This window comes from Taudactylus pleione, unplaced genomic scaffold, assembly GCF_031769625.1.
Source record: "Taudactylus pleione unplaced genomic scaffold, aTauple2 ptg001029l, whole genome shotgun sequence".
NCBI classification, from domain to species: Eukaryota; Metazoa; Chordata; class Amphibia; order Anura; family Myobatrachidae; genus Taudactylus; species Taudactylus pleione.
Window position 1 is genome coordinate 130,252 of NW_028285430.1, and position 27,756 is coordinate 158,007.

The 27,756-nt window shown below is 43.5% G+C and overlaps 1 protein-coding gene across 1 annotated transcript in view; it reads left to right on the forward strand.

Annotated features, from left to right (window-relative positions):
- Positions 1–27,756, forward strand: part of INPP5D (inositol polyphosphate-5-phosphatase D) — a 223,353-nt gene that overhangs the window by 75,994 nt on the left and 119,603 nt on the right. The window contains exon 3 of the mRNA XM_088461232.1: positions 25,566–25,713. Coding sequence (XP_088317358.1) covers positions 25,566–25,713 — 148 coding nt within the window. The remainder of the gene's footprint in view (positions 1–25,565; positions 25,714–27,756) is intronic.

A 27,756-nucleotide genomic window follows, 5' to 3' on the forward strand; every position in this document is an offset into this window, starting at 1 on the left:
GCTCTGATCTGCTAACCCTGGGGTGTGTACTGGTGGCAAACCGTGTGCAGTACCCTCACCTTGGTCTATTGCGTTAGATCAATCTAGATCACATTAATCCGTCTAATTCCAACAAGGTGTAGCTTTACTGCTCCACCAGTAGCATCCTAAGGTAAGTGCATGTAGTGAGTATTGATTGATGGTTTGTGATGATTTATTGGTAATGGTTACTTGGGGAAGAGGGTTCCCTAGAATTAAAGAAATGTTATTTAATCTAATCTGGTGTTTTGGGTGCTCCTTATGTCTGAGGGAAAATTATATGGCTTGCCTCTCTGATCTACTTGAACCTGATCCTTTTAAGTACCAATTTAGGGCTATTTAGGTGACACACTTGAAAGACTGTGGGTTGAGGGCAGGTCTATATGAATGAATGGAGAGATTTACCTCTAACATATCACATAGGAATGTTATTGAGCAGTTACTTACTATTGAAAATCATGGACATTTCAGGGAGCACAAATTTCCAGAGGCAAATAGTAAAACCTGAGACTCTCCCTGCCATCTATGAGCGTGTTTATTAAGCTTATGAGAATCATGGTCTGAAGCTGAGTCCCACACTGCTGTCACCACTTTAGTTGTGCCTGTGACTTTTTGCCGCAGTCGTATCTGTGACTTTATGCTATTTTAAGCTCTTCCCTTGTGTGCAAACGATGGTCTGACTGTGCAAGGACTGAGACGCCCACTTTGTGTGTCTTTAGACACAACCATCGGACGCACCTTAAAACATGCACAAGCCCAGTGGTAGGTGCTGATTCTGTCAGAGTATGACCTACAATGCAGTGGCGTAACCACAGCCCCCGCAGACCCCGCGGTGGCTTGGGGGCGCGGGGGCTTGTGGGGCGAGATGGCTGCAGATTCCATGCGGACCCTCCAAAAATGGCCGCCGCTTAGGAGGAGACAGATGCTAGAGGTCAATCAACATCGACAGCTCGCCCCCTTTGGATCGAGACCCGCTACGACCGGCGCCGTCGTGCGCATGCTCTGTAGGGGGCCATCGACCCGGTCCGAGCGCATCGGCGCTAATGACCGGGTCTGAATGACCCCCATGGTATCTTTCCCCGATGTTTGTAAAGGAGGATAAGCCTTGGAGATCGACTATATCAAAGAAGAAGAGAGGACGACCTTTAATGCAGGGGAAGAATGCTTTATGATCTCGTCTTGGGGGGGAAACTGGGTTATACCAGAGTGGGATAATGAGAGGGAGAAGCCACACAAGGAAAAAGGGGAAACTATACTGGAAAGTACATTTAGAGAACAGAACATTGTGCCATTGGGTAGCGTTTCATATTTTTAAGGGTTTATGAATGTGGAGAATCACCTCCCAGTTCTGTAGCTGAAATGTTATCAGCAACGGTGTAATAAAGAGAACGTTGTGTAACCAGTGCTCCACACATCCTGCATTCAGAAAAGGAGAAGTAGTGCCTGACTCTTATGTAATGGAATTGTAAACTAAAAGGAAGTTCAGGTTATGGCGCCGGCAGTAGTGCTTAGAACATAATTACATTTCCAACTTTGAAGCAGACACTATTTTAATGTTTCATTATAACCTTTTGTGAAAGTTAGCAATGTAGAACATTGTAACAAAGGGATCTGCACACTTATGCCCAATTTTCATCCCTCTAATTACTGCTATCAATTTTAACTAATTGTGGCCCTCACACAGAGCTGTAACTAGACTTTTTGGTGCCCTGTGCCAGAAAGAGCATTGGCGCCCCCCTCATTTTTCAAAGGGACATAATGCACCCAAAAAAGGACCATGACTTCATGGGGAAGGGCTACCGCCTGGGGCACTGCGGCCCGAGGGTGCAGCCGCAGTCACCCCACCAGCACCGTCTAATCTGATGGTGCCCGCCCACTCTTGCCCGCCACCGGGACTCCAAGCAGGCGGGCAGGGATTCCCGAGTCGTGAGTCCCTGCCCGGCCGCTTGGAGTCCCAATCTCCCAGCAACCCTCCCAGAATGCTGGTGACCAGCATGATGTTGTCACGGATGGCATTCTGGGCGTGGCCGTAGAAGACAAAAGATGGAGGAGCAGCACAAAGAGGAAGGACCTGCATACCTTCACCAGGTAAGACCGGCTTCCCGAAAGGCAAATGGTCCGCTCTCGTTAAACAGCACCCCTGGCCCGGCAAATGGCTTCCCCGTGCATCGCATACTGTACCTGTCACACATCATTTACACCTCCACATACCAGTCCCACATAATTTACACCTCCACATACCTGTTTCACATCATTTACACCTCCACACCTGTCCCACCTCATTTACACCTCCACATACCTGTTTCAAATAATTTACACCCCCACATCTGTCCCACATCATTTACACCTACACATACCTGTCCCACCATTTACACCTCCACATACCTGTCCCACCTCATTTACACTCTCACACCTGTCCCACCTCATTTACACCTCCACATACCTGTCCCACCTCATTTACACCTCCACATACCTGTCCCACATCATTTACACCTCCACATACCTGTTTCACATCATTTACATCTACAAATACCTATCCCACATAATTTACACCTCCACATACCTGTCCCACATAATTCACACCTCCATGTACCTGTTGCACATCATTTACACCTCCACATACCTGTCCCACATCATTTACATCTTCCACATACCTGTCCCACATAATTTACACCTCCACATCCCTATTCAACAACATTTACACCTCCATGTACCTGTCACACATCATTTACACCTCCACATACCTGTCCCACATCATTTACACCTCCACATACCTGTCCTACATCATTTACACCTCCACATACCTGTCCTACATAATTTACACCTCCACATCCCTATTCAACAACATTTACACCTCCATGTACCTGTCACGCATCATTTACACCTCCACATAACTGTCCCACATCATTTACACCTCCACATACCTGTTTCACATCATTTACATCTACACATACCTGTCCCACATCATTTACACTCTTACACCTGTCCCACCTCATTTACACCTCCACATACCTGTCCCACATCAATTACACCACCACATACTTGTCCTACATCATTTAAACCTCCACTTATCTGTCCCACATCATTTACACCTCCACTTACCTGTCCCACATCATTTAACCCTTTAATGAGCTTTATAGAGAAACTGACGTCTTTATTGGCCAAATAATGCTATTTAAACCCCTCCAAGTGCATAAATATTCTTTAAGGGTTGTGTACCAGAGGTTCTGCAGAGTTGTACACTATTGCACAGTAGCTGCGTTTTTGTAAACAGCTACTGTGCAATAATTAGCTAATGCTGCAGAATGTGTCTTGTGTTAATAGACAACTCCTGCTGGCTTCTGAGGTCTGCAGCTGCGTCCGAGGACATGTGGCTTGATTCAGAGTTGTACGCAAATCTGCGGCGTAACAGAAAATGGGTGCTTGTCGTCCCCGTTTTCTGGGCATGTTGATGCCAATGGCTGCGTCCTTGAACGCAGCTTCACCTGCGTAAAACCATTGGCTAACTAATTAACCTTCAGGTTACTCTGGATGGCTGATGGTTTTACGCAGCTGGAGCCAGTGAAGCTGTGTTCAAGGATGCAGACATTGGCATCAACATGCCCAGAAAACGGGGACGACAAGCAGCGTCTAGTTACTGCGAATGAGCTTGCACAAGGAGAGCTGCACATGTTCAGGATAGATCCTGTGCATACATAGATCTTTTAACATTGAAGTTTTACACAAGCTATCAGGTTTGCGTACAACTCTGAATCAGGCCACGTCTGACATGTTTTCCTTACAATAGAGATTTCCCCTACCTTTTCACCTGCACAAAAAACGCAAATTTCCTCTGAAAAAGCATTGCAAGTATGTGAAATTGATTGCAACTGAAATTTGCGGTGTGCTCACAGAACCCAACTTGTACCCAATTTAATTGACTCCTATGTGGATCCACAATAGGGATAATATTCTTCATTATTTTAAATACTGTCTCTGTCTGACTTTGCATCACAATATTTAACACTTATTCCTTTAATATATAAATGTAAAAAAATACAACAAACAGAGCATGTCTCCAGGTGCAGCAGGGCAACATATTATTAGTAGGGTTTACCTGCAGCTTCTACAGCCATGGCTGATTTGCATGATATACAGTACAGACATCTGCATGATATACAGTACAGACATCTTTACATGATACCGCATTCCCCTGGTGCTTATGGTATGTTTAGAGAGCTTTACTATATGGTATCCAGTCACATGGTTAACAGTTACCATATCAACATTCATAAGGTCGACACTAGAATGCCTGTCGACATTGTTCAACGTGCCAACAGGCACCATGTCGACACATTAGTGTTAGGCGTCGCTGGGAATGTTAGGCTGTGGGGGGAGGTTAGGGTTAGGTGGAGGGAACGGGAGATTAGGGACAGGGGAACAATACTTACTAGAATGCTGGAGGATCAGATGTCTGCATCAGAAGTGACTGTCACATGACCACCAGGACTCGGAAGTTGCTGCAGCATCAGGAGCAGGTGAACACTGGGCCACCAGGGACGTTAGGTTGATATTATATCATGTTGACATGTCATCCATGTAGACATCATGAAGTAACCATGGTTCTGTTGTAATTCTCATGTCGACATGCATGTCGTTATAAGAACTGTTGACCTAACATACCACACCCTTACTATTTATACTTTAGAATGCAAACAGAGAGAACTTGTTTTGAATGAATGAGTACGGCAGTAAACTCTCATACCTTTCCTAGATGAGCTGTTAGGGAACAAGGGTCACATTTCATGAATGTGGAAAACATCATATGAAACTGGAAAATCTGGATAAATTAGGTCACAACTTCCATGCCCATTAACCCCCACAAGTCCACTCCCCTGTACCAACAGGCCAATGTCAATTTAAGAGTTTGTATTATACTGAGAAAATTGTGAACTAATGTAGTGGAATTTCAAGGTCTGATTTTATTTTAAGAGAAAATTCATGTGTTTTTTTTTGTAGAGATTATTTTCATTTTATTTATGAAATATCCTGGAGGCAAATGACCATAAGACATTCTACAGCAAAATTCTCTTGGATTATATGCAATCTTTAGTTTCCTCTGTGGTATTTTGATATTATTCTGAAAAATAAAACAGATTTTAAAAAAATTAAAATAAAATACTATTTTTTTTTTTTAACACCTGGCCATTTAGTTCCACTGCACAAGTGGAAGCCAGATTCTGACTCTTTGGGTGTTGGGAGGTATGGCATTATTATTTTTAAATTTCATATCAAATCAGAAATAAAGATGGTTTGCCTTCAAATATTTACTACTAACCATAATTCTAACCCCCGCAACCACAACCTTTCTTTACTGACATGAGTCTGTCATCCGTTATTTCATGTCTCAACACATATTTCTAATTTTGTTAGAAAAGAATGGGGTTTGGCACTTTGCCAGCCACAGGAGATCTATTCATGACGTACAGAGAGACACCAGAGTTGTTAAATGACATCTCATAAAGAACTTGAGGTTAGAATCAGTGTTTACAAAGAGATGTGAAAATAATGCACCAAATATACCACTGTATTTAAGTTTCTAACTGGATATTCTAAATATAAAAATATATCTTTTTACCGTAATGCAAGGCAACATGTGTATATCCAGTAACACTGTGCAGAGTTTGTATATTCTCCCTGTGCTTGCGTGGGTTTCCTCCGGGTACTCCGGTAACCCTCAGGGCCATAACTAGTGAGTCCACCACCCAGGGTGCAAGGCCCTGAGGGTGGCAGCTTTCCTGCCTCATAGTGGAGGGTGCATGTTATGACATCCTGCAGCCAGTAGAGCTGCTGCAGAGCCACCTGGAACATCCAAAGGATGGTCCAGGCATGCACTCTGCAGAATGTAGAGCTTTTTTCCAGGTGCTATTGGTCCCACCCCCCAGCTTGATTTCATAAAGTCACATGTTTGGGGTGGGGGGGTGCACAGGGTGGGAAATAGCCCTGTTCCGGCGCTGGCCACCAATATACCAAGTAAGTAGGCTGAGTAAATGATTAGCAGTGTGTTAGATGCATATAGATGGATAATGGACCAAGGCTCCAGAACCCTGTCGATCCGGCATCTAATGTCAGCAGCTTTAGAATCATGCTCCTCTCCACCAAAGATGACTCCACTCTGCAGCCAACCTGTTTTGAGCAATATGGCTCTTCTTCAAGGCAATATGTCATCTACGTATCACAGGAAGAGTGATGTTGGGGTGTTACATCTTGTCTAGAGGTCCATTCTTATGTGCTAGGAACACCTGAGTTCCATTGTTCTGCCTGGAAACTGTAATGTCTGATATGGTTATCATCCCCTTTTTTATTTTTTAAGATTGATTATTAAAGTCTTTTTTTGCAACATGGGGTCTATTTATGTAAAACCACAAACCTGTTTGTTAGTTTACATTATATATCGCATGAGTTCGATGCGATATATAGCTTTGTGTTATGAATCCTTGGGGAGATTCACACAAACTAGAGGTAATAATGAGTCCCAGGAGAACAGATGAGAGCTAGACTAAGGTACAGTCCTATGGTCTAGTTGCAACCTTCAGTGCTGATGTGTACTTGGCTGAGGTGCGGCCTTGGAGCTGAGTTGCAGCCTTGAGGGCCGATTTGTACTTGGCTGAGCTGTGGCCCTGGAGCAGAGTTGCAACCTTGAGGGGTGATGTGTACTTGCCTGAGGTGCAGCTTTGGGGCCGAGTTGCAGCCTTGAGGCTGATGTGTACTTGTCAGAGGTGCGGCCTTACAGCCATGATGCGACTGAGACTGCTGGCATGTGAGAAACAAAAGTCCACTCAGATGCTGCAGTGTGACTGAGACCGCCGTGATGTTAAGGAACTAAAGTCCACACAGAGGCTGCAGTGCGGCTGAGGCCACTGTGAGGTTAGTGACAGAGTATCCACTGAGACACTGCAATGCAGCTGAGACTGCTGTGATGTTTAAGGTACATAGGGCCAAATGTAATAGGGTGAGCGTTTAGAAAATGTGAGAGTTTAGCAGTAAACTGTCACTCTTTTTAAACTGTAGCGCGGCCGCTGATAGGCTCCGGCAACTGACAGTTCCCACGTGGTGTGAGTCAGCCCACGTGGGAACTGTCAGTTGCCGGAGCCTATCAGCGGCCGCGCTACAGTCAGCACGGCCACTGATTGGCTCTCGGGACTGCAATGCCCCGTGAGGTGCCGTCAGCGGCCATTCGGGAGCTATCTGTATGTGTGACAACACACATACAGATAGCTTGTAGCGTGGATCGGGTAGCACGTTTTTTTGTTTTAAAACACCCATGGATTACTGCGGAGACCAGCGCTGGATGTAGGTGAGTATGAAATCTTTCTTGCAGGGCCAGCTACCATGGATTTCTACTTGACAAGGGGACAGAAACATCTGGTATAGGTAAGTATGTGTGAATGGGTAGGTGTATGTAATAAACTTATACTGGGCACGGTGTGTGTGTTTTGTCTTTATTTAACTATTTATTTTACAGTGAAATTACAGGTGCCGCATGTCTGCTGGCACTTGTAGTTCCACAAGTGCTAAATGGCAGGCATGCTGGCACTTGTAGTTCCACTGTAAAGTACAATAGTGTTACATTATTTGGCCCCCCTATTACCCCCATACCCACCAAGCAAGGGGTATGGGGAAGAGCCCCAGGCTTCAGCGTAAGCTTGTGGTGCTCGGGAGAGGGGGGACCCTTTTTTGGGGGGTCCCCGACTCCCCCAAGATCACCGGCTTGCGCTGACCGACTTGGGGTGTAATGCTTTGGACCTGGAGCCCCGGTGATTGGGTCTCCGGGCTGTGGCATTGCACCCCGGTCGGTTGGGTCTGGTGCTGGTCTTAAATATAGGGGGTACCCCACGTAATTTTTGCCCCCTATATTTAAAACCAGCACTAGTCCCTGCAGCCTGGTGTTGGTTTCTAAAATACGGTGGAACCCTACACATTTTTTTCCCTGTATTTTTATAAACCACCACTGGCTGGCTAGCCTGGGGCTGGTTTGGCTTTTGGGGGGGGACCTTATGTCATTTTTTTTCTAAATTTTTACAATTTTTTTTTTAAAGGTTAACAAAAACGGGAATTTTCGGGAAATATTCTAGGGACCCCCCTAATGATGTCTAGACATGGGGGATCACTATGGGTACCCCCATTTTTAACTCCTGAAGGAAGTCGGGGTTTCTAATAGCCGCGGCAAGTGCATAAATGCGACTGTCAAGAAAGTGGTGCAGAAGAGCATTTAGAATTTTATTTTGCGAAAAAATAACTATGCCCAGCAAATTTGGGGTACTTGAAAATGGGGGTCAGCATATTTTAAACTTGCAAAAGAGACTTGAAAAAATCGTGAAAAACCCACTTGTACAAGGAGCTGCAATGAAAAAAACACCTGGGGCATACTTGGGGACCCCCCCAGAGTCAAGTTCGCTATTTTTTTACTTTGTTCCCCAACATTTTTTTTTTTGGCCCCCAAATTCAAAGTGCTTTTTTTGGGGTGTCCCGATTTTTTTTTGACACAGATCGTTTCAAGGGGTCATTCTGGAGGGTGCAGGCTATTTTTTTTAAACCTGCACCCCTAAACCCCAATTCTGCACTTTTTTCGACACCTATTCAATGGTGAAAAGTTATCACCGTTTTTTTATCAAAGACTTTTCAAAACTGCGATAAGTCTTTGAAATTGAATATGGTAAAAACTTTAAAAAGTGCGATATTAACGCAAAAAACGATGTTATCGCACCCATATTGAATACCCCTATTAGAGTGGAATGATGCTTTGAGAAGACACTGACGAACCTTCTTCCAAATAGGACGGAGCCTAGAGACTGAAGTTGAAAATGAAGTTCTTCCAGAATTAGTTTCAAAAGAGTTACCTCTAGGATGCAGCCTGGAGTTACAGAAAAAAGGAGAAATTGTGGAAATGAATGACAAGAGTTATTGAAAGCAAATCCTGTCAATGGTAAATGGGAGACCCAGTCATTTTCATATTTGAAGACAAAACACCGGAGATATTGTTCCAAGGACTGATTGACCAGCTCAGGCTGTCCATTGGATTGAGGATGATATCCGGAGGAATGACTGAGGCTGATGCCAAGAGAAGAACAAAAAATGTTTAAAAAACAAGCAATAAATTGAGTTCCTCGGTCTGAAACAATGTCCACTGGAAGTCCATGAAGTCAGAAAATATGTTGGATGAATAAAACAGATAATTTCTTGGAAGAAGGCAGTTTGGAGAGTGGAACGAAATGTGCCATTTTACTAAAACTATCTACTACAGTCCAAATGACCAAGCATCGAGAAGACGGTAGATCAACAATAAAATCCATTGCAATATGCATCCAGGGTTTAGACAGAGTTGAGAGGGGAAGAAGGAAGCCAGAGGGAGCAGTACAAGGAGATTTATTATGGGCACAGATGTCACAGGCCAAGACAAATTCACAAAACATCCTGAAATAACTACCATACTGAGCGGGAGAGTAGTTCAGCAGTCTTGTAAATGCCTGGGTAACCAATGGCTTTAGAGAAATGGAAATCCATCAGAACAGCTTTGCGAAGAGTAATCCCGGTGGCTTTCCAGAAGGAGCTTCAGACTGACAGGCACGAAGAGCATCGGCTATATTTTACCCGTCAAGGCCAAATGACTATGAGAAGCCGAAACGATGGTTTCTTCAGAAGCTGAAGTATGTTGAATAGATAGGAAACTTCGTGAAAGAGCATCTGCTTTGAGATTTCTGGAGCTGGGCCGGAAAGAAATAATGTAATTGAAATGGGTAAAAAATAGAGCCCAACATGCTTGTCTAGCATTAAATCTTTTTGGAGTCTCAATATATGACAAGTTCTTATGGTCAGTCAAGACAGTGATGAGATGCTTTGCTCCTTCTAACCTGTGCCTCCAGTCTTTGAAAGCCCACTTGATGGCTAACAATTCCCGATTACCTACGTCATAATTCCTTTCAGCAGTAGCAAATTTGCGTGAGATAATGGCGCATGGATGAAACTTGATATCCTGGGGTTCCCTTTGGGATAAAGTGACGCCAACACCAATTTCGGAAGCATCCACCTCAACAATAAACGGAAGATTCAGATGCCGAAGGACAGGAGCAGAGATGAAGGCAGACTTCAAAGAATTAAAGGCCTGTTCCACCATCACTGGACCAGTTAGCTGTGTCAGACCCTGTTTTAGTCAATTCCACAATAGGCACCATAATAGTAGAAACGGATTTGATAAATCTACAATAGTAGTTAGTGAAACCGAGAAAGCATTGGATGGCTTTAAGTGTTGTTGGCTGGACTAAATCCAAGATGGCTTTGACTTTACTAGGGTCCATGGAAAATCCGTGGGAGGAGAGGACTTAACCCAAAAAAGAGACCTCCTTCACCTCAAACTCGCACTTTGCGTACAGATGATTCTCCTGGAGCTTCCGTAATATCTCTCTGACATGCTGGCGATATTGCTCCAGAGACTTAGAATAGATGAGAATATCGTCTAGGTAAACAACAACAAAAATTCCAAGGAACTCTCTAAGTACATTGTTATGCTGGCCATAAACCTACACGACCAGCATAAGATCCAATTCATCATTTTCCTTCGATTCCCCGGAGCTCCCTGGCAGTCCCGGCAGCATGTTCCTAAAATCGATCCTGTGTCTCACAGGCTCACAAGTCATTGAAATGACTTGAATTGCTGCATGATGGATCGCATGAACAAAATAAACAGCACGATCTGCACACGATACAATGGAACATATGGCCTGCACATCTGATCATAAGATCCGATTATAGGAGCTGCGGGAGCGCGCATCGGATCTTATCTTACTAAAATAATACACGATTTTCACAAGATCCATCTTATGACTCATCGAAAATCGGGCATTCGGCCCGAAATCGTGCAGGTGCATGACCAGCATTAATGAGATCTTGGAAGACAGCGGGAAAGTTTAAGAGACCAAAAGGCATGACCAGGTACTCATAGTGGCCAGAATTAGTTTTGAAGGCTGTCTTCCACTTATCTCCTTCTTTAATCTAGATCAGATTGTAGGCATCTCAGAGGTCTATTTTTAGAAAAGATGGATGCTTTACGAAGCTGGTCAAAAAGAACAGATATTAACGGCAAAGGATATGCATTTTTGATGGTAATTTTATTTAATCCTCGTTAGTCGATACATGGTCGGAGTGACCCATCTTTTTCCTGCACAAAAAAAAAATCCATCACCTACCGGAGATTTGGAAGGAAGTATGAAGCTCTTATGTAAGGCATCTTGGACATATTTCTGCATGGATTTACTCTCCGGCAAGGACAAGGCATATAAACTGCCGTTGGATATTTTGGCATCAGGTTGTAATTCTATAGCACAATCATATGGATTATGAGGTGGAAGAGTGTCAGCTTTTCTCTTAGAGAAGACTTCAGAAAGATCACGATATGGGGCAGGAATAGCAGAGGAGGAATCAGATTGGACTGTCAGAACTGTTCATACAGGAAGAGCAAGACATCATGATAAACAGGTGAACCCACACTGAAGAATCTCGCCAGATTGCCAGTTGATAACAGGATTATGGTTCCGAAGCCATGGCAACCCCAAACAATAGGTGCAAAGGGACAATGAAGCAGAAGAAATGATATGTTTTCTGAGTGTAATGCTCCAATAGAAAGTCGGATGGGAGGAGAACGGGAGTTGACTGCAGCCTTGGATACGAGATTGCCATCTAATCCAACAATAGAGACTGGTTGCAGAAAAGATTCAGGGATGAAAACCAAAGAATTAAAAAAGGAAACATCCATAAACTTGTCCGCTGCACCACTATCCAGGAAAGCAGTAATGGGCATCTCACTATCGGAAATTTTGATTACTGTGGGGATAAGGACAGAATTACTGGGAGATATAGATGCAAGGCCTAGATGTAGCTCCCCCTGTACATCTAGGCCTTGCCTTTTCCTTACTTCACTAGGCAAACATAGGTGGCATGTCCTTTTCCACCGCAGCACAGACATAATCCAAGAGACCATCTCCTGCGCTTCTCTTCAGATGAAAGACGGAAAGCCCCTAATTGCATAAGCTCTTCTTGAGGAGATACTCATACAGGAGATTGTGGTGAAATGGTTGGTAACTCCTGAGGTGCGTTCTGGGGGCCGAGTTGCAGCCTTGAGGGCTGATGTGTACTTGGCGAAGGTGCGGCCTGAAGCCAAGTTGCAACCTTGAGAGCTGATGTGTATTTGGCAGAGGTACAGCCTTACAGTCATGATGCAGCTGAGACTGCCGGGATGCAAGAAACAAAAGTCCACACAGACGCTGCAGTGCGACTGAAACCGCCATGAGGTTGAGTCCACTGAGACACTGCATTGCGGCTGAGACTGCCGTGATGTTTTAAGGAACTAATAGTCCACTCAGATGCCGGCATACCGCTGAGTCTGTACAAACATGCTGGACAGGAAGAGCTGGAACACACACGAGGATGATCTCCACACACAGGAATCAGAAGGCACGTACTGAACGCTATAGCCGGCATCAGAGCAGAGAACTGGCAGTGGTGAAAAAGGTAGAGGATCCAATCGGAACAAGACGGAGGTGACGGAGCAGTCCGGTGGGGGGAACTTCACAGTGTAGCAGCCTGGCGTCCTTGTCTCCTAGCAACAGACGCAAAAGAGCCGTCCAGAGTACTGATGTCAAACAAGATGCTACGGCGTTTTATTTCCGGCGATGTGATCTGATAACCAGGGCTCTTGTGATCATTACAGTTGCCTCAAAACTTGCTACTCGAGGGAGATATCTCGATCCGCTTCACCATCGGCCAACTTGGCAAAATTTGTGAGTTTCAGGGGCCTCAAATCACAGAGTTTCGGTGATGCTAGTTTATTTGGAAAAAATAAACCCTCAATCAGACTCGATTTTTAGTAAGTTTACCCTTAGGTCTTTTCTTGGCTCGCCTGAATTTTTGCTTCAGTAAATTTATTATCTGCCTAAATCCATTTTCTCATGATTTCCTGAATCTTCCTTTTTACACCTCTTATTGCTTGCTTCTCAAACTATTGTTCATTTATGCTTTCTTCATTTTGTTGTACAGAGCATAATGGCTGCAAATTCCGCTGTCACATTGAATATAAGAAGTTGTTATGTCTCTTTTCCAGGACCGCACTGCTGTGTTTTGCAGTAAGAACAACTCTGAGATTATCACAAAACAAAGATTGAGCATATATGCGCTACATATTGTCCCACCATACAGCTGAATATCATAAGGAACAGTCCCCTGATCCCCAGTATACGTTTCTTTAAGATATATCCTCTGATGATATGTGATGGAAACAAAAATAAAATAGTGTGATACTGATACAATTCTTCATCATACGTGGGTCCCAGCCAATGACCGGGCTCTACATGTAAAGTGGCCTCTGATTGGCTGGCCGTGGGATTTTCCGAGGAGGCCCGTCAGTTGTCATTAACACATCAGGCCCGTCAGCTGTGACAACACATACCAATACTTGTCCGTATGGGTTCGGTTACTCGGTTTGTTATGTTGCCAAGCCCCCTGGATGCTACGGAGAACAGCGGGAGGATGGAGGTGAGTATAGGATCTTATCCAAACGGATTCTACATGGGAGAAGTGGACCGACCAGCTGGCACAGAGGTGTGTGAGTGAAGTAGATAGGTGTGTAATAAAGTTTTACTTTAGACGTTGTCTGTGTTCTGTCTTTTTTTTAAACTATTTATTTTACAGTGGGGGTACGGGTGCCGGCCGCCTGCTGGCACTTGTAGTTCCACAAGTGCAAAAGGGCAGGCATGCTGGCACCTGTAGTTCCACTGTAAAATACAATAGTTTATAACTATTTAACACATTATTACCCCCATACCCACAGCTCAGGGGTGCGGGAAAGATCCCCGGGCTTCAGATCAAGCCTGGGGTTTTGGGGAGAGAGGGGACCCCTTCTTGGCCAGTTTGGGCTGACCGGCTTGGGGTGTGAATGCTTTGGCCATGGAGACCCGGAGATAGGGTCTCCTGGCTGTGGCATTACATCCTGGTCAGTTTGGGTCCAGAGCTGGTTTTAAATATAGGGGGACCCCTATGCAATTATCCCCCATATATTAAAAACCAGCACTGGCCCTGCAACCAGGTGCTGGTTCCTAAATTACAGGGGAACCCTACTCGTTTTCTACCCCATCATTTATGGAACCAGGACTGGCTGAGCAGTCCGGGGCTGGTTATGCTTTTTTTTGGGGGGGAACCCTACATAATTTTTTTTTTAAATTGTAACCCTTTTTTTTTACTATTTACAGGCAGAAACATACATGGATCACACTGTTCTGTGTATGTTTCTGCCAAACTCGCAGCTCACAGGCAGGTGAATTGATTTAACGAATTTATAAAGTAGTGTTGTCTGTTCTCATGAAAGTTTATAAATTCTCCTCTTGGTAAATTCCCGAATCCTATCTTCACTAGTGAAAAGTTTCTCGAGTTTAGCGGATGGTGAAGTGAAGAGTGTTTGCTAATTCTCCAGTATTTTCCGGTAGCAAAGGAGATTTCTCTCCCGAGTTTGACATTGGTAAATTTGTGAGTGGAAACAAATGCCCAAACTCTCCAGAGATTGCTAACTCAACCAAACTCAAATCTTAGTAAATTTACCCCTTAGAGTAATAGCTAAATAGGAACCAGGAGTCAAGAAGAAAGAGCAGATACTCTGACAGAGCCAGGGGACGTTTTAAGCGTGGTGAGGGCCCATGTGCAACATTATGACCACCGCCCCTGCTCCCACAAATTCATAATATGCTACACATTAGTGACTCCAATTTATAATATGCCACACAGCAGTTTCCCAAATTCATAATATACTATATAGAAATGTCCCAACTAATATGCCACACTGCAGATTCGCAAAATCATACTGGACCTCATAACACTGCTCCCAAATCATAGTATGCCACAAATTTGTGCCACAAATGTATTATATGCCACAGAGCTGTATCCCAACTTCCTAATTATGCTACACACCAATGCCTCCAATACAGATTAGGCCACACATTTGTGCCCCCAATATGCCACACATTTGTGCCCCCACTGCATAATCTGACATACATTTGTGCCCACAATGCATATGCCACACAGCTGTGCACTAAATTTATTGTATGCCACATAGCCGTAAATGATGCCACACAATGCTTCCAATACATATGCCACATGTGCCCCAAATTATTTATGCCATACAGCTGTGTCCCCAATATATTATGCCACATATCTATGCCCCAATACACATTTATGCCACACATATGTGCCCCAATATATGTCAGCACCCATTAACCCCCACACACACTGCCAGCACTCATGAACCCTCTCACAGACTAACTCTTTCAGCACTCATTAACACACTCACCATGCCAGGACTCATTAACCCACACACATTGCCAACACTCATTAACCCCCCACAAACACACACTCACCCTGCCACCACTCAAGCCCCATCGAACCTAAACACACCCACCCTGAGAGACAGGCTGGCACCCGGAGAAAAATACATAAATGGAGGAGAGGGAAGGGGCCACTGCTGCTATCTCTAATGTACAACAAGTGAGGGTGCAGTTCTGGGGGCTGGGGGAATTCCTACGTCAGCCTTGGTCATCAGTAGGCAGGGGCTGATCGAGACAACCTTAATTTTTTTGTGTGGACTCAACGGTGCCCTCCAGTAACTGGCGCAACCGCCTAAAGCTGCCTAATGGTAGCACTTGGAAAATGTTCACTGCACCATTTACCCAGTGATTAAAGTCTGCAGAACCGGCTGATGTAGGACTCTGGAGAGGTAAGTATACTAATTATATGGGTGCAGGGTGTCTGGTGTGGGACCCCCTGGATCCAGGGGCCTGTATGCACCAAACACCATGCACCCATATATATTATATAGATATTCAAATTGTCACTCCTGAAGGAGCAACAAGGGACAAACAGCAGACAGAAAAAAGACATTAAAAGGAAAACTAACTTAAGTACAGTAGCTGGATAGAGAGATATGCTGGACACATAATGGGTGACTAGCAGAGAAGCAGGAACTCTGTATTTTCTTGGGCCTGTAGTGGCCACTTTTTTAAGGGGGGGAGGGCTATTTCCTCAGTTCTTACAGGGTCAAATGCAGGATTTCTAGATAGTGGTTTCCAAACCACTTCAAGAATTTTGTCTTGACCAGCATGCACGGGATGTAAACATAATTTTAGACAGTGACAGACTGCTTGACAATTCCTTTCCATTTCTTTCAAATAAACATGCAAAGCGGTGTACACTAGTGTCAGCTGTATGCAGTTCCTCTTCATAATCAAGTATGAATCAGTACTGCCCTATCAACACAACGACCGTTGGTAGAATGTACTGTTCTCTTCTACCTGTTCTTGGCAGCTTTCACTACTTGCTGCTTCTCATTTCTTTAATTCAGTTGCTGCTTATCTGGATCCTGGAATGTTGGGCACTATTCAGAAAAAAGCATAGGTACATGAACTATGGACAGCCTAGTAACATGGACTCCTTACCACCAATCAGGCACAACATTAAATCAATAACATCCATATTTTATAATAACTTCCTGAAACCAACCCAAACCCTATATTATGACATTAAAGGGATGACATTCACCTCTAGACCTATTTTATCCCAACCAGTCCCCACATTTAATAATTACACCCTCCCCCCAAACAGCCCTGACATTAAATAATTAACATTTGATGGGGGACAAATGGCAGCAGAATCACAATTTGGCCTTTTTTGAACTCTATTGCGGTGGTGCCGAGCTGGTAGGCCCGGGACCTCTTTGCTTCCTTAGAAAGCTAGCCCACCGCAATACCCATCAAGGGTGAGAAATCAAAGACCATATTTGTGGATGTTACATACAGTATATGATGCAAGACTTTTTTGGCTGCTAATGAGTATATTTGTGATACCAAAAAGTTGCTGCTAAAATGTAATGCTGCTGTGAAGTTCCTGCATAAGCACTTTATTCACTGTTTTTTGTATTGTTTTTTATTGTTGGTGTTTTTTAATTATTCATGTTATTGTACATTTTTAAATAAATTTGTATAATATCTAGCAAGGAATCAGCTGGAGAAAATCCTATTTATTTGAAGTACAGATCTTCAGTATCTATAGTGCTATTCACCATTACTGAAATCATTTTGTCCTCTATAATGTAGAGGAGTAGGTGTTACTCCTCAGAGTAATTGTGAGGCAGCTTAGGATCACTGTTTACTGTGCAAAATCAGGGCACTATCTATTTTCATTGATACAAAGCTGTGTGGATGAATTAATTAGCATTCCAACTATAGAGCATAAAAAGTCACTATAGCAGTACACTAGTGTATATTGAGACAATTGACCCACTATACTGTATATGTAGATATATACAGTATAGTGGGTCTGCATTTCCTTAAGGCCCCCATGCATCTGTGATGGATTGCTACAATGTTCCGTTTTGCTGATATCGAGGCTGGGCGATCGGGAATATGCTACATGTTGAAAAATCTCGATTCTCTGAAAATGGTCGTATACGATAAGTCGAGGATATTTCACATATGGATTTTCCCCGATCTGCCGACGCATCGGCGATCATAAATGTCCAGGAATTGACAGTTTAGGTCGCTGATCTGCAGATTGGGTCGGCAGAACAGGGAATTGCAGCTCAGGTGTATGGATCTCTTTACGGTGCAAAACACTATTTTGTGTGTAGGAAATTATTAGCACTTGTTCTGCAGACAACCAAAAGCCTTACTGAATAAATAACACTAATGCCTATCTGATCAGCTACTCAGACCGTTTGTGATAATCTGGGCTGTCATCAGAAATGATGGGCCCACAGTGTCTCTCCAGCTCCAACTAGTCTCCTTCCGTCTCTCCAGCCAGCACCCCTTCTCTCTCCAGCCAGCATCCCTTCTATCTCTCCAGCCAGCACCCCTTCTGTCTTTCTCACCACTCCGCATCTAGCCCACAGACATTTACCTTCTTCTGTGTCTTCTGGGTGCTCCTATTTGCGCTGTGGCCGGTTTCTCTGTCAATGGTGCGACGTGTTTCAAGGCAGTGGTTATAGACAGTTCTCTCTGTGCCCCCCTGACAGCTTGTGCCTGGTGGTCAATGCTTGCATGGCCTCCAGGAGTTCTATCACTGTGCACACGGTATCAGCTTAAAGAGCAGGGGCAGGCCACCTCTCTGTATGGGCCTGGGGCTCTGGTCCTGGCAGTCCCCACCTGATGGCGGTCCTGGAGGTAATTATTTTAATGCACTATGACAGATATATTGTACAGGAACTGCAATAAATAGAATGAAGACACTGTTTCTCTTCTTTTAACAGTACCTTATAGGTAAATGTTTTCACTTAGCATGACCAATTTATTTAAAATATTTCAATATTTAATGGATTAATAAAAGTTATATTTTAATGTAGAACACTTCAAGAGTGATCCGATATAGCATACTTTTCCTGTTATTTCTAGTGTTATATGCCATACTCAGGGGTGCACCACCCATAAAAAATAAGATTTTAGATCTGGATTATGGGAATGGGGAGCAGTTTTGATTACTACTGTATATATAATCCATTTTTCCTGTACTGATTATTCTATTCTACTTTACATACATTCCCAGGTTTATCAGGTTACCAAGGTTGTATTCATGAAATTCGAACACAAACAAAAAATTACAAATGACACAAAAAATGTAATAAAAATAACATTACTTAGCTTTGATTAATGAGGTTAGCATACAAGTAATAGTCTTTGAATTCGTTTGTGTATTTCAACAATTTTTTTTTTTTCATTACATTTTACATTATAAAGAAGGTATATTGCTTATCAATTATGGGATCGCACAATGAAATGAGACTACTTTAATTACTCCTCCGGCACCTCATTTAGTTGTACAGGACACGTTAAACTGACAGTGATTCACAAGCTTACACTCACTTCTTTGGAGCAGTGCCAAGAGAGGAGGGGGAGAGCTACAAATTATCCAGGCCCAGGCTTGTTGCAGGGGTCAGATGGGGGCCTGGGTCAGCTGCTAAGGAGGCATGGCCATGCTGCCCAGATTTGTCCACGCCCCCAGTACTTGGGCCCCGTTCAGCTCTCGACGGCCCTACATGTTTGAGAATTGTCTGTTTCTATCCCTACCTGCATTGTTGCTATTTCGGTCACAGGTCTTTCTACTGTACTTCTGTCCATGTGGGCAACTCATTTAACAGATAACTTTGGACTGCTTCCCTCTACTGTGTCTGCACTCTCTCAGCAGCCAAACCCATAGTAGCCTCCCTATTGGTTCTAAGATTAGTTTTTCTCTTGAATACAGCTCAATAATCCTGTGGATGTGGTATGTTATGTCAACATATAATGTCAACATAATGTCCCTGGTGACCCAATGGTCACTTACCTGGTCCTGATAGCAGTGTCGTCTTCTGGACCCCGGCAGTCATGTGAGGATCAGTTCAGGTGGAGACATTTGATGAGCGGAGTTCCTGTGAGTACTCTCCCCCTATCCCTAACCCTCCCCCTAGTGCCTAATACTCCCCCAGTCTAAAACAACACCCCCTAGGTGCCTGTGGTGTCAACATTATGAATGTGGATATGGTATCTTACCAAACACCAATCCTACAGTTAGTCAAGGTCAAGGCTCAATTGGATGATAACTTGGCTGATAACTGAACACAACAAGGCAGTCATCTTCCCATCCTGCCACAGACCACATCACGGGGGTTATACCGTTAATTAGGCTAAGCAAGAGAGGAAGGCATTTGGTTAAAAGGGGATGGGTACGGGATCCCGGCAGTCAAAATCCTGACACCGGCATCCCGACAGGGTTAGGATACCCTGTCGGTAGGTATCCTAACCCTCTGCCTACCCAAACCCTAATCCTTCCTCCCCGGTGCCTGAACCTAACCTCCCCCCTAGTGCCTAAACCTAACCTCCCCTCTCCACACCCTAAACCTAACCCTCCCCCCCTAGTGCATAACCCTAACCCTCCCCCCAACCCAGCTACTTCGGGATGCCGGTGGTCGGGATGCCAGTGCCAGGATTCTGACAGGTGTCTGGATTCCAGCGCCAGGATTCTAAGCCCCGGGTTAAAATACTCTTCATTGGAATCATTGGGGAGATGTGCTAACCTCTGGAAAGTGATAAAAGTGATAGACTACAAGCTACTGAGCTCCTAACTGTCATGTTACAGGCTGAATACAGAGCTGGGCTCAGGACACAGCCCTGCGGGACTCCAAGATTCACAGGGCTCAGCCCGGGCTGCAGGCGCTGCTCCCTGGCTGTGTTTGAAAATTGGCAGTTAGGAGCTGATTGGTTGGTACTTTATCACTATCCACTTTAAAACTCTCCAAGGCTTAGTACATCTCCCCCTTAATGGTACAGATGGGATGTAGTCGTCATCCCGGAGTGCGGGATGCTGACGATCTAAATACCGGTGCCGAAACCCCGACAAGTCGGGAACCCGGCACCAGTAACCCCACCACCAGCATCCTGAAGGTAAGTATCGGGGTGTTAGGGGGAGGTTAGGATTAGGTAGCGGGTTAAGGTTAGGCACTAGTGGGAGGGTTAGGCATCGGGAAGCGAGTGTTAGGAATAGGGTGCGGGGAGGGGGAGGTTAGGTTTTGGCACTAGGGGGGAGGTTAGGTTTAGGGTACAGGGTGTGGGAGGTTAGCCTTAGTCACTGGGGGGGGGTGTTAGGGTTAGGCACCGGGGAGGGAGGTTTAGGGGTTAGGAAAATACTTACGTTCATTCCTATGGGTGTTGGGATTCTGGCTGTGGGGATGCCGCTGTCAGTATTCTGACCAGTGGCATCCCGACAGCCGGGATTTCATACCCAACCCGGTACAAAGAATAATGAACTTTTAGCACCAACCTATACATTTCTATGTAGCTGAAAACTTGAAGCACAGTCCCACAGTGAATCTGGATACTGAATTTTAAATTACCCAAGTTATTTATTTATTATTTATTTATTATGTATTAACAGTTTCTTAAATAGCGCAGCATATTCTGTTGCACTTTACAATTGTAAACATTAATAGAATAAAACTGGGTAATAACAGATAGATATATAGGTAGGAAGGCCCTGCTCGCAAGCTTACAATCTATAGGGAAATAGGCATTGATACACAAGGATAGGTGCTATATATTGCATTTTGGTCCAGCAAGAATACACAGTTTCTTGGTTGGCTGCATGATCCAGTCACACAGGAATGTTGACCAAATGTCATGAGGATGTGAGAGAAAGACGATGTGTGAGGTTATGTGTGGACTGTGAAAGGGGATGCAATTAGATATAGAAGCTATGAAGGTTAGGAGGAAGGTTCTGGAATCTGATAAGCTTGTCTGAAGAGGTGAGTTTTCAGGGAACACTTGAAGGATTGGAGACTAGAGGAAAGTCTTATTGTGCAGCCCGAATTATTATACAATTCTTATTGTATAGAATGGGTGCAGCCCGAAGAAAGTCCTGTAACCGTGAATAGGAGCAAGTAATGCATGGGGATGAGAGACGCAGATCTTGTGCTGAGCGGAGAGGTCGGGTTGGGAGATATTTTGAGATGAGTGAAGAGATGTATGTTGGTGTGGTTTGGTTAATAGCCTTATGTGTAAGTGAAAGTATTTTGTATTGAATACGGTAGAAAACTGGCAACCAATGAAGGGACTGACAGAGTGGGGCAGCAGACGATGAAAGTTTCACAAGGAAGATAAGCCTCGCAGCTGCATTTACAATGCATTGTAATGGCGATAGCCTGTTTTTGGGAAGACCAGTAAGGAGGCTATTGCAATAGTCAATGCGGGAAATAATAAGTGCATGAATTAGAGTTTTTGCAGTGTCTTGTGTGAGATAATGTTGAATTTTGGATATGTTTTTTAGATATATGTAACTTGATTTTGAGACAGATTGAATGTGGGGAACAAAGGACAGTTCGGAGTCAAGGATGACACCAAGGCAGCAAGCTTGTAGGGCAGGGTGGATGGTTGAGTTATCAACAGTGATAGAGAGATCAGGTTGGTAACTGTTATTGGCCGGTGGAAATATAATTAATTCTGTTTTAGAAATATTAAGTTTCAGGTGGTGAGATGACATCTAAGATGAAACAGCAGAAAGACATTCAGTGACACGGACCAATACAGATGGTGATAAATCTGGGGAAGATAGGTAGATTGAGTATCAGCCGCATACAGATGGTACTGAAATCCAAAAGAGCTGATTAGTTTGCCAAGAGAGGTGGTATAGATTGAGAATAGCAGAGGACCTAAGACAGAGCCTTGGGGTACTCCAACTAATAGAGGTAGCGAAGAGGAGGCAGAATCAGAAAAACGAACAGTAAAAGTGCGATCAGATAGGTAGGAAGAGAACCAAGAAAGAGCTGTGTCCTTAAGCCCTAGGGATTGCAGTGTTTGTATGAGAAGAGAGTGATCAACAGTGTCAAAAGCAGCAGAAAGATCTAGAAGAATTAGGAGTGAGTAATGGCCTTTATCCTTGGCAGTGATAAGATCATTTACTACCTTAGTCAGTGCTGTCTCTGTGGAGTGTTGGGAACGAAAGCCAGACTGAAGTGGGTCCAATAAGTTGTGTGAGTTAAGAAAGTGTGTGAGGCGGGTGTAGACAAGTCTCTCAAGTAGCTTGGAGGGACATGGGAGCTGGGAGATAGGACGGTAATTTGAGAGAGTGTTAGGGTCAGAATTTTGTTTTTTCAGAATGGGAGTAATCACTGCATGCTTGAACAGTGATGGAAAGTTGCCAGTAGAGAGAGAGATTACAGATTTTAGTTAGGGTTGGGATAAGCACAGGAGACAGAGCTTTACTGATTTGTGAGGGTATAGGATCTAGAGGAGAGGTAATAGAGTAGGAGGATGAGAAGAGTGTAGATACTTCATCTTCGTTTGTGAGATCAAATGAAGAAAATGTGCCAGAGGGTTCAGGTAGGGAATTGAGCAGGTCACTAGCTGAAGAAGAGCCTACCATTTAATTTCGGATCTCATCAATCTTGTCAGTAAAATAGGAAGCAAGATCTTGCACACAGATAGTAGCAGGTGGTTTGGGTGATGGAGGGGTAAGAAGCAGTTAAAATGTATTAAAAAGTCGTTTGGGGTTAGAGGCTTGAGCAGAGATTGGACATATGTTTGTTTGGCAGTGTCCAGAGCAGTACAATCAGAGTTGTAGATAGTCTTATATGTGAGGAAATCACTTGGAGTATGAGACTTTAGCTACTGACGTTCAGCTTTACGTGAGAGTTTTTGTAGATGCCTGGTTAAGTTAGAATGCACCGGTTGTCTAAATCTACGTGGTGTGGGATGGGTAGCTGGGCCTACTTCATCGAGGGCTTTTTCTAGAATCTGGTTTAGGTGTGATGCAGCAGTCTCAGGAGAAGTGAATGTAGAAATTGGTGAAAATTGTTGTTGTAGAGAGGTAGATAGTTGTTGAAGGTTAATAGCATAAAGATTTCTACGGGTTTTAGGTTTAGGTTTGGTTGATTTCAATGACGTTGATGTAATGGAGGAGTGTGTGCAGGTGATAAGGTTGTGATCTGAGAGAGGGAAAGGAGCATTAGTGAAATCAGAATCTGAGCATAGTCTGGTGAATACAAGATCAAGGCAGTAACCCTCCTGATGAGTAGCGGAGTCAGTCCATTGGGAGAGGCCAAGAGAGGAGGTTAAAGAGAGTAGTTTGGAGGCATGAGGAGATTGTGGACTGTCAATGGGGATATTGAAATCACCCATAATGGAGGATAGAAAGTGAGGATGCCAGGCAGAAAAAATGTTCCAGAAATTGTTGAGGTGGCCCAGGTGGGCGATAGATAACAGCAACTCGCAGAGAGAAAGGGGTGAAAGTCCTGATAGAATGTACTTCAGATGATGTAAATGTGAGTGAAGGTACCTGTGGGGAGAACTGTGTATGCGAAAGTTTGGGAGAGTAATATTCCTACCCCACCTCCTTTACAATTACCAGGCCTGGAGGTGTGTGAGAAGTGTAAAAGTTATGTTCTAAAGAGTCAGTGCAAAGCATTTTGGAGTAAACTTACTAAGTGCAAATGTTTTTTCTATTTTTTAATATCAGTGTTTTTTTACATTTCGTGGTAAACGCTGAGAAGGTTGGTAAATTAATCCCTTAGTGGTGAATGTACAATACCTTTTTGTTATTCACAATTTTCATTATTTCATGCATGTGATTTCTTATAGTGTGAAAGTCACAGTATAATCTCTCAATGAGAGTAAGTAAAGTCAATATTTCACATTAATATATAGAAATGTTTATGTATAACTGAATATAGGTCAATAGTATCTATGAAATAATTTGAGGCTCTGGAGGTGTGTCCCAATGCGTAGGAGCATGTTGTGAGGAGTGGCTGCAGATCTTTGGCAGACCCAGGTACATTGTAGCCACCCACCTCTCTGCACCTGTTTTTGCCATGCTTAATATTTGCACCGTGCTCTTTTGCTCCTTTGCAGCAAGTTGCCATGTTAAGAGGGAGACGCTGCTCTAAGCAAACATGGAACTAGATTCAAATATCCACCAGCTCCCTCAGGAGCCTTGTGCAATGTACAGCTGCATGCACTTCCGGCTGGTACGGTAAGAAAACATTGCTTATTTTTGTTTGCACCGCTATGGTACGTGAACGAAAATAAATTATGTATCTTTCCTACAGTATCCAACGGAGTATAATGGGAAACTCACAGCTGTGCAGAATTGCGCTATGTGGATGTCTCAGTAACCCATGAGATCACTGTATCTCTGACTTAAAGATAGCTAAAGACAACTGAAGGTCCGTAGGGTGTAGAGATGATACTTTACTTTTTAAAAGAGTTTTAGGGGTTTTTTACTACACCCAATGAACAATGCTCAGTCCATTCCTCTTAAAAAGTAAAGGCTCTATTTACTAAGCGGTGTTAGGAGAAGTGAAAAGTGATAAGGTGCCAGCCAATCAGCTCCCAACTGTCATTTTTCAAACTGTGAGATGGCAGTTGGGAGCTGATTGGCTGGCACCTTATCACCTTTCCCTTCTCCTAACACTGCTTAGTAAATAGACCCCTAAAGCTGGCCACACACTAGACCAACTTACATCCAACCATCCAACTAGTTGATTGGTTGGAATGAAAATCTGGTAAGGTATGAAAGCAAATGACAATCAGCAATTTGCTCCCAAATGCCAGAAAATGGACAAAACTTTTGTTTGAACAAATTGTTTAGATCAAACATTTAACAAATTTATCTGAATGACCATTTTCATCTGTTTTCTGGCATTTAGGAGCAAATTGCAGATCATCATTTAATCCCATTCCTTACCAGATTTTCATTCCAGCCAGCCAACTAGTTGGCTGGTTGGACAGATAATCTTTAGATGTGTGGCCAGCTTTACTTTTTAAGAGGAATGGACTGAGCATTGGGTGTGTATCATCCTAAAGCCTTTGTACCTTTATCATTATTAGTATTATGTCATACTACATTATTGTACTAGTTGCTATTTTCTCTTGTGTAGCCACAGTACTAGTCGCTAAAAGATTGTCGTTTAATAGGACCTGACCCAATAAAAAATACGTATCTATATTTTTACACAGGCATCAGAAGGCGTTTCCATGCGTTTTTTCCCAAACCTACAGGAGCTGATTGACTTTTACAGGAAAGAGAATGTGGGTCTGGTGACAAATCTACAGAACCCTATACAGCAAGAGGAAGAGGGTCCAGAAGAGCCAGATGAAGAACAGGGTAAGACAGTGCTTATGTAAATTAACCTGCCGTCATTATTATTATTTCCTACCCTCCAAAATGACAGCTTCCATCAGGTACACAATGCTCTGCTCCTGGACTTCTCACCTGATTTATGATTGCAGCCGCCTGTGTTGAACTAGTTAATTAATGAGAAAGGTGTTCCATCACAGGTGTCTGCAATCATAAATTAAGAAGTAAGTCCAGGAGCAGAGCATTGTGTACCTAATGGAACGGGTCTGTTATTGTGCCATCCTTACACACTACACTAGTGTCAAATAAGGACTCATCTAGACTGGAATCAAACTGTTGAATGTTTCCTCCTCATTAGCATACTGGAGCCACTGGCTCCCTGTGTATTTGCTTATGAGTTGAGTGTGCCCTGCTTACAATTTGCTAATTGTTTGGTCATTATTATTATTGCATGTAATATGTGCACCAGTTTGTAACATACAGTTAGGTCCATAAATATTGGGACATTGACAGAATTTTCAGATTTTGGCCTCTATTCACCAACACAATGGTTTTGAAATGAAACAAACAAGATGTGCTTTGACTGCAGACTTTCAGATTTAATTTGAGGGTAATTACATCCAAATCGGGTGAACGGTGTAGGAATTATAACCGTTTCAATATGTGCCTCCTACTTTTTAAGGGGCCAAAAGTAATGGGACTATCAACTCAAAAGCTATTTCATGGACAGGTGTGGGCTATTCCCTCATTATTTCATTATCAGTTAAGCAGGTAAAAGGTCTGGAGTTGATTCTAGGTGTAACATTTGCATTTGGAATCAGTTGCTGTCAACTCTCAATATGAGATCCAAAGAGCTGTCACTATCAGTGAAGCAAGCCATCATTAGGCTGAAAAATCAAAACAAACCCATCAGAGAGATAGCAAAAACATTAGGTGTGGCCAAATCAACAGTTTGGAACATTCTTAAAAAGAAAGAATGCACCGGAGAGCTCAGCAACACCAAAAGACCCGGAAGACCATGGAAAACAACTGTGGTGGATGACAAAAGAATTATTTCCCTGGTGAAGAAAAACCCCTTCACAACAGTTGGCCAAATCAAGAACACTCTCCAGGAGGTAGATGTATATGTGTCAAAGTCAACAATCAAGCGAATACTTCACAAGAGTGAATATAGAGGGTTCATCACAAGATGCAAACCATTGGTGAGCCACAAAAACATGAAGACCAGAGTAGAGTTTGCCAAAGAACATCTAAAAAAGCCATTACAGTTCTGGAACAACATCCTATTGACAGATGAGACAAAGATCAACTTGTACCAGATTGATGGGAAGAGAAGAGAAGGAAAGAAACTGCTCATGATCCAAAACATACCACCTCATCAGTGAAGCATGGTGGTGTTAGTGTCATGACGTGGGCATGTATGGCTGCCAATGGAACTGGTTCCCTTGTATTTATTGATGATGTGACTGCTGACAAAAGCAGCAGAATGAATTCTGAAGTGTTTTGGGCAATATTATATGCTCATATTCAGTCAAATGCTTCAGAACTCATTGGACAGCGCTTCACGGTGCAGATGGACAATGACCCGAAGCATACTGCAAAAGCAACCAAAAAGTTTTGTAAGGCTAAAAAGTGGAATGTTATGCAATGGCCAAGTCAATCCCCTGACCTGAATCCGATTGAGCATGCATTTCACTTGATGAAGACAAAACTGAAGGGAAAATGCCCCAAGAACAAGCAGGAACTGAAGACATTTGCAGTAGAGGCCTGGCAGAGCATCACCAGGGATGAAACCCAGTGTCTGGTGATGTCTATGCGTTCCAGACTTCAGGCTGTAATTGTCTGCAAAGGATTTGCAACAAAGTATTAAAAAGTGAAAGTTAGATTTATGATTGTTTAGTTTGTCCCATTACTTTTGGCCCCTTAAAAAGTGGGAGGCACATATAGAAACCGTTGTAATTCCTACACCGTTCACCTGATTTGGATGTAATTACCCTCAAATTACATCTGAAAGTCTGCAGTTAAATTACATCTTGTTTGTTTTATTTCAAAGCCATTGTGGTGGTGAAT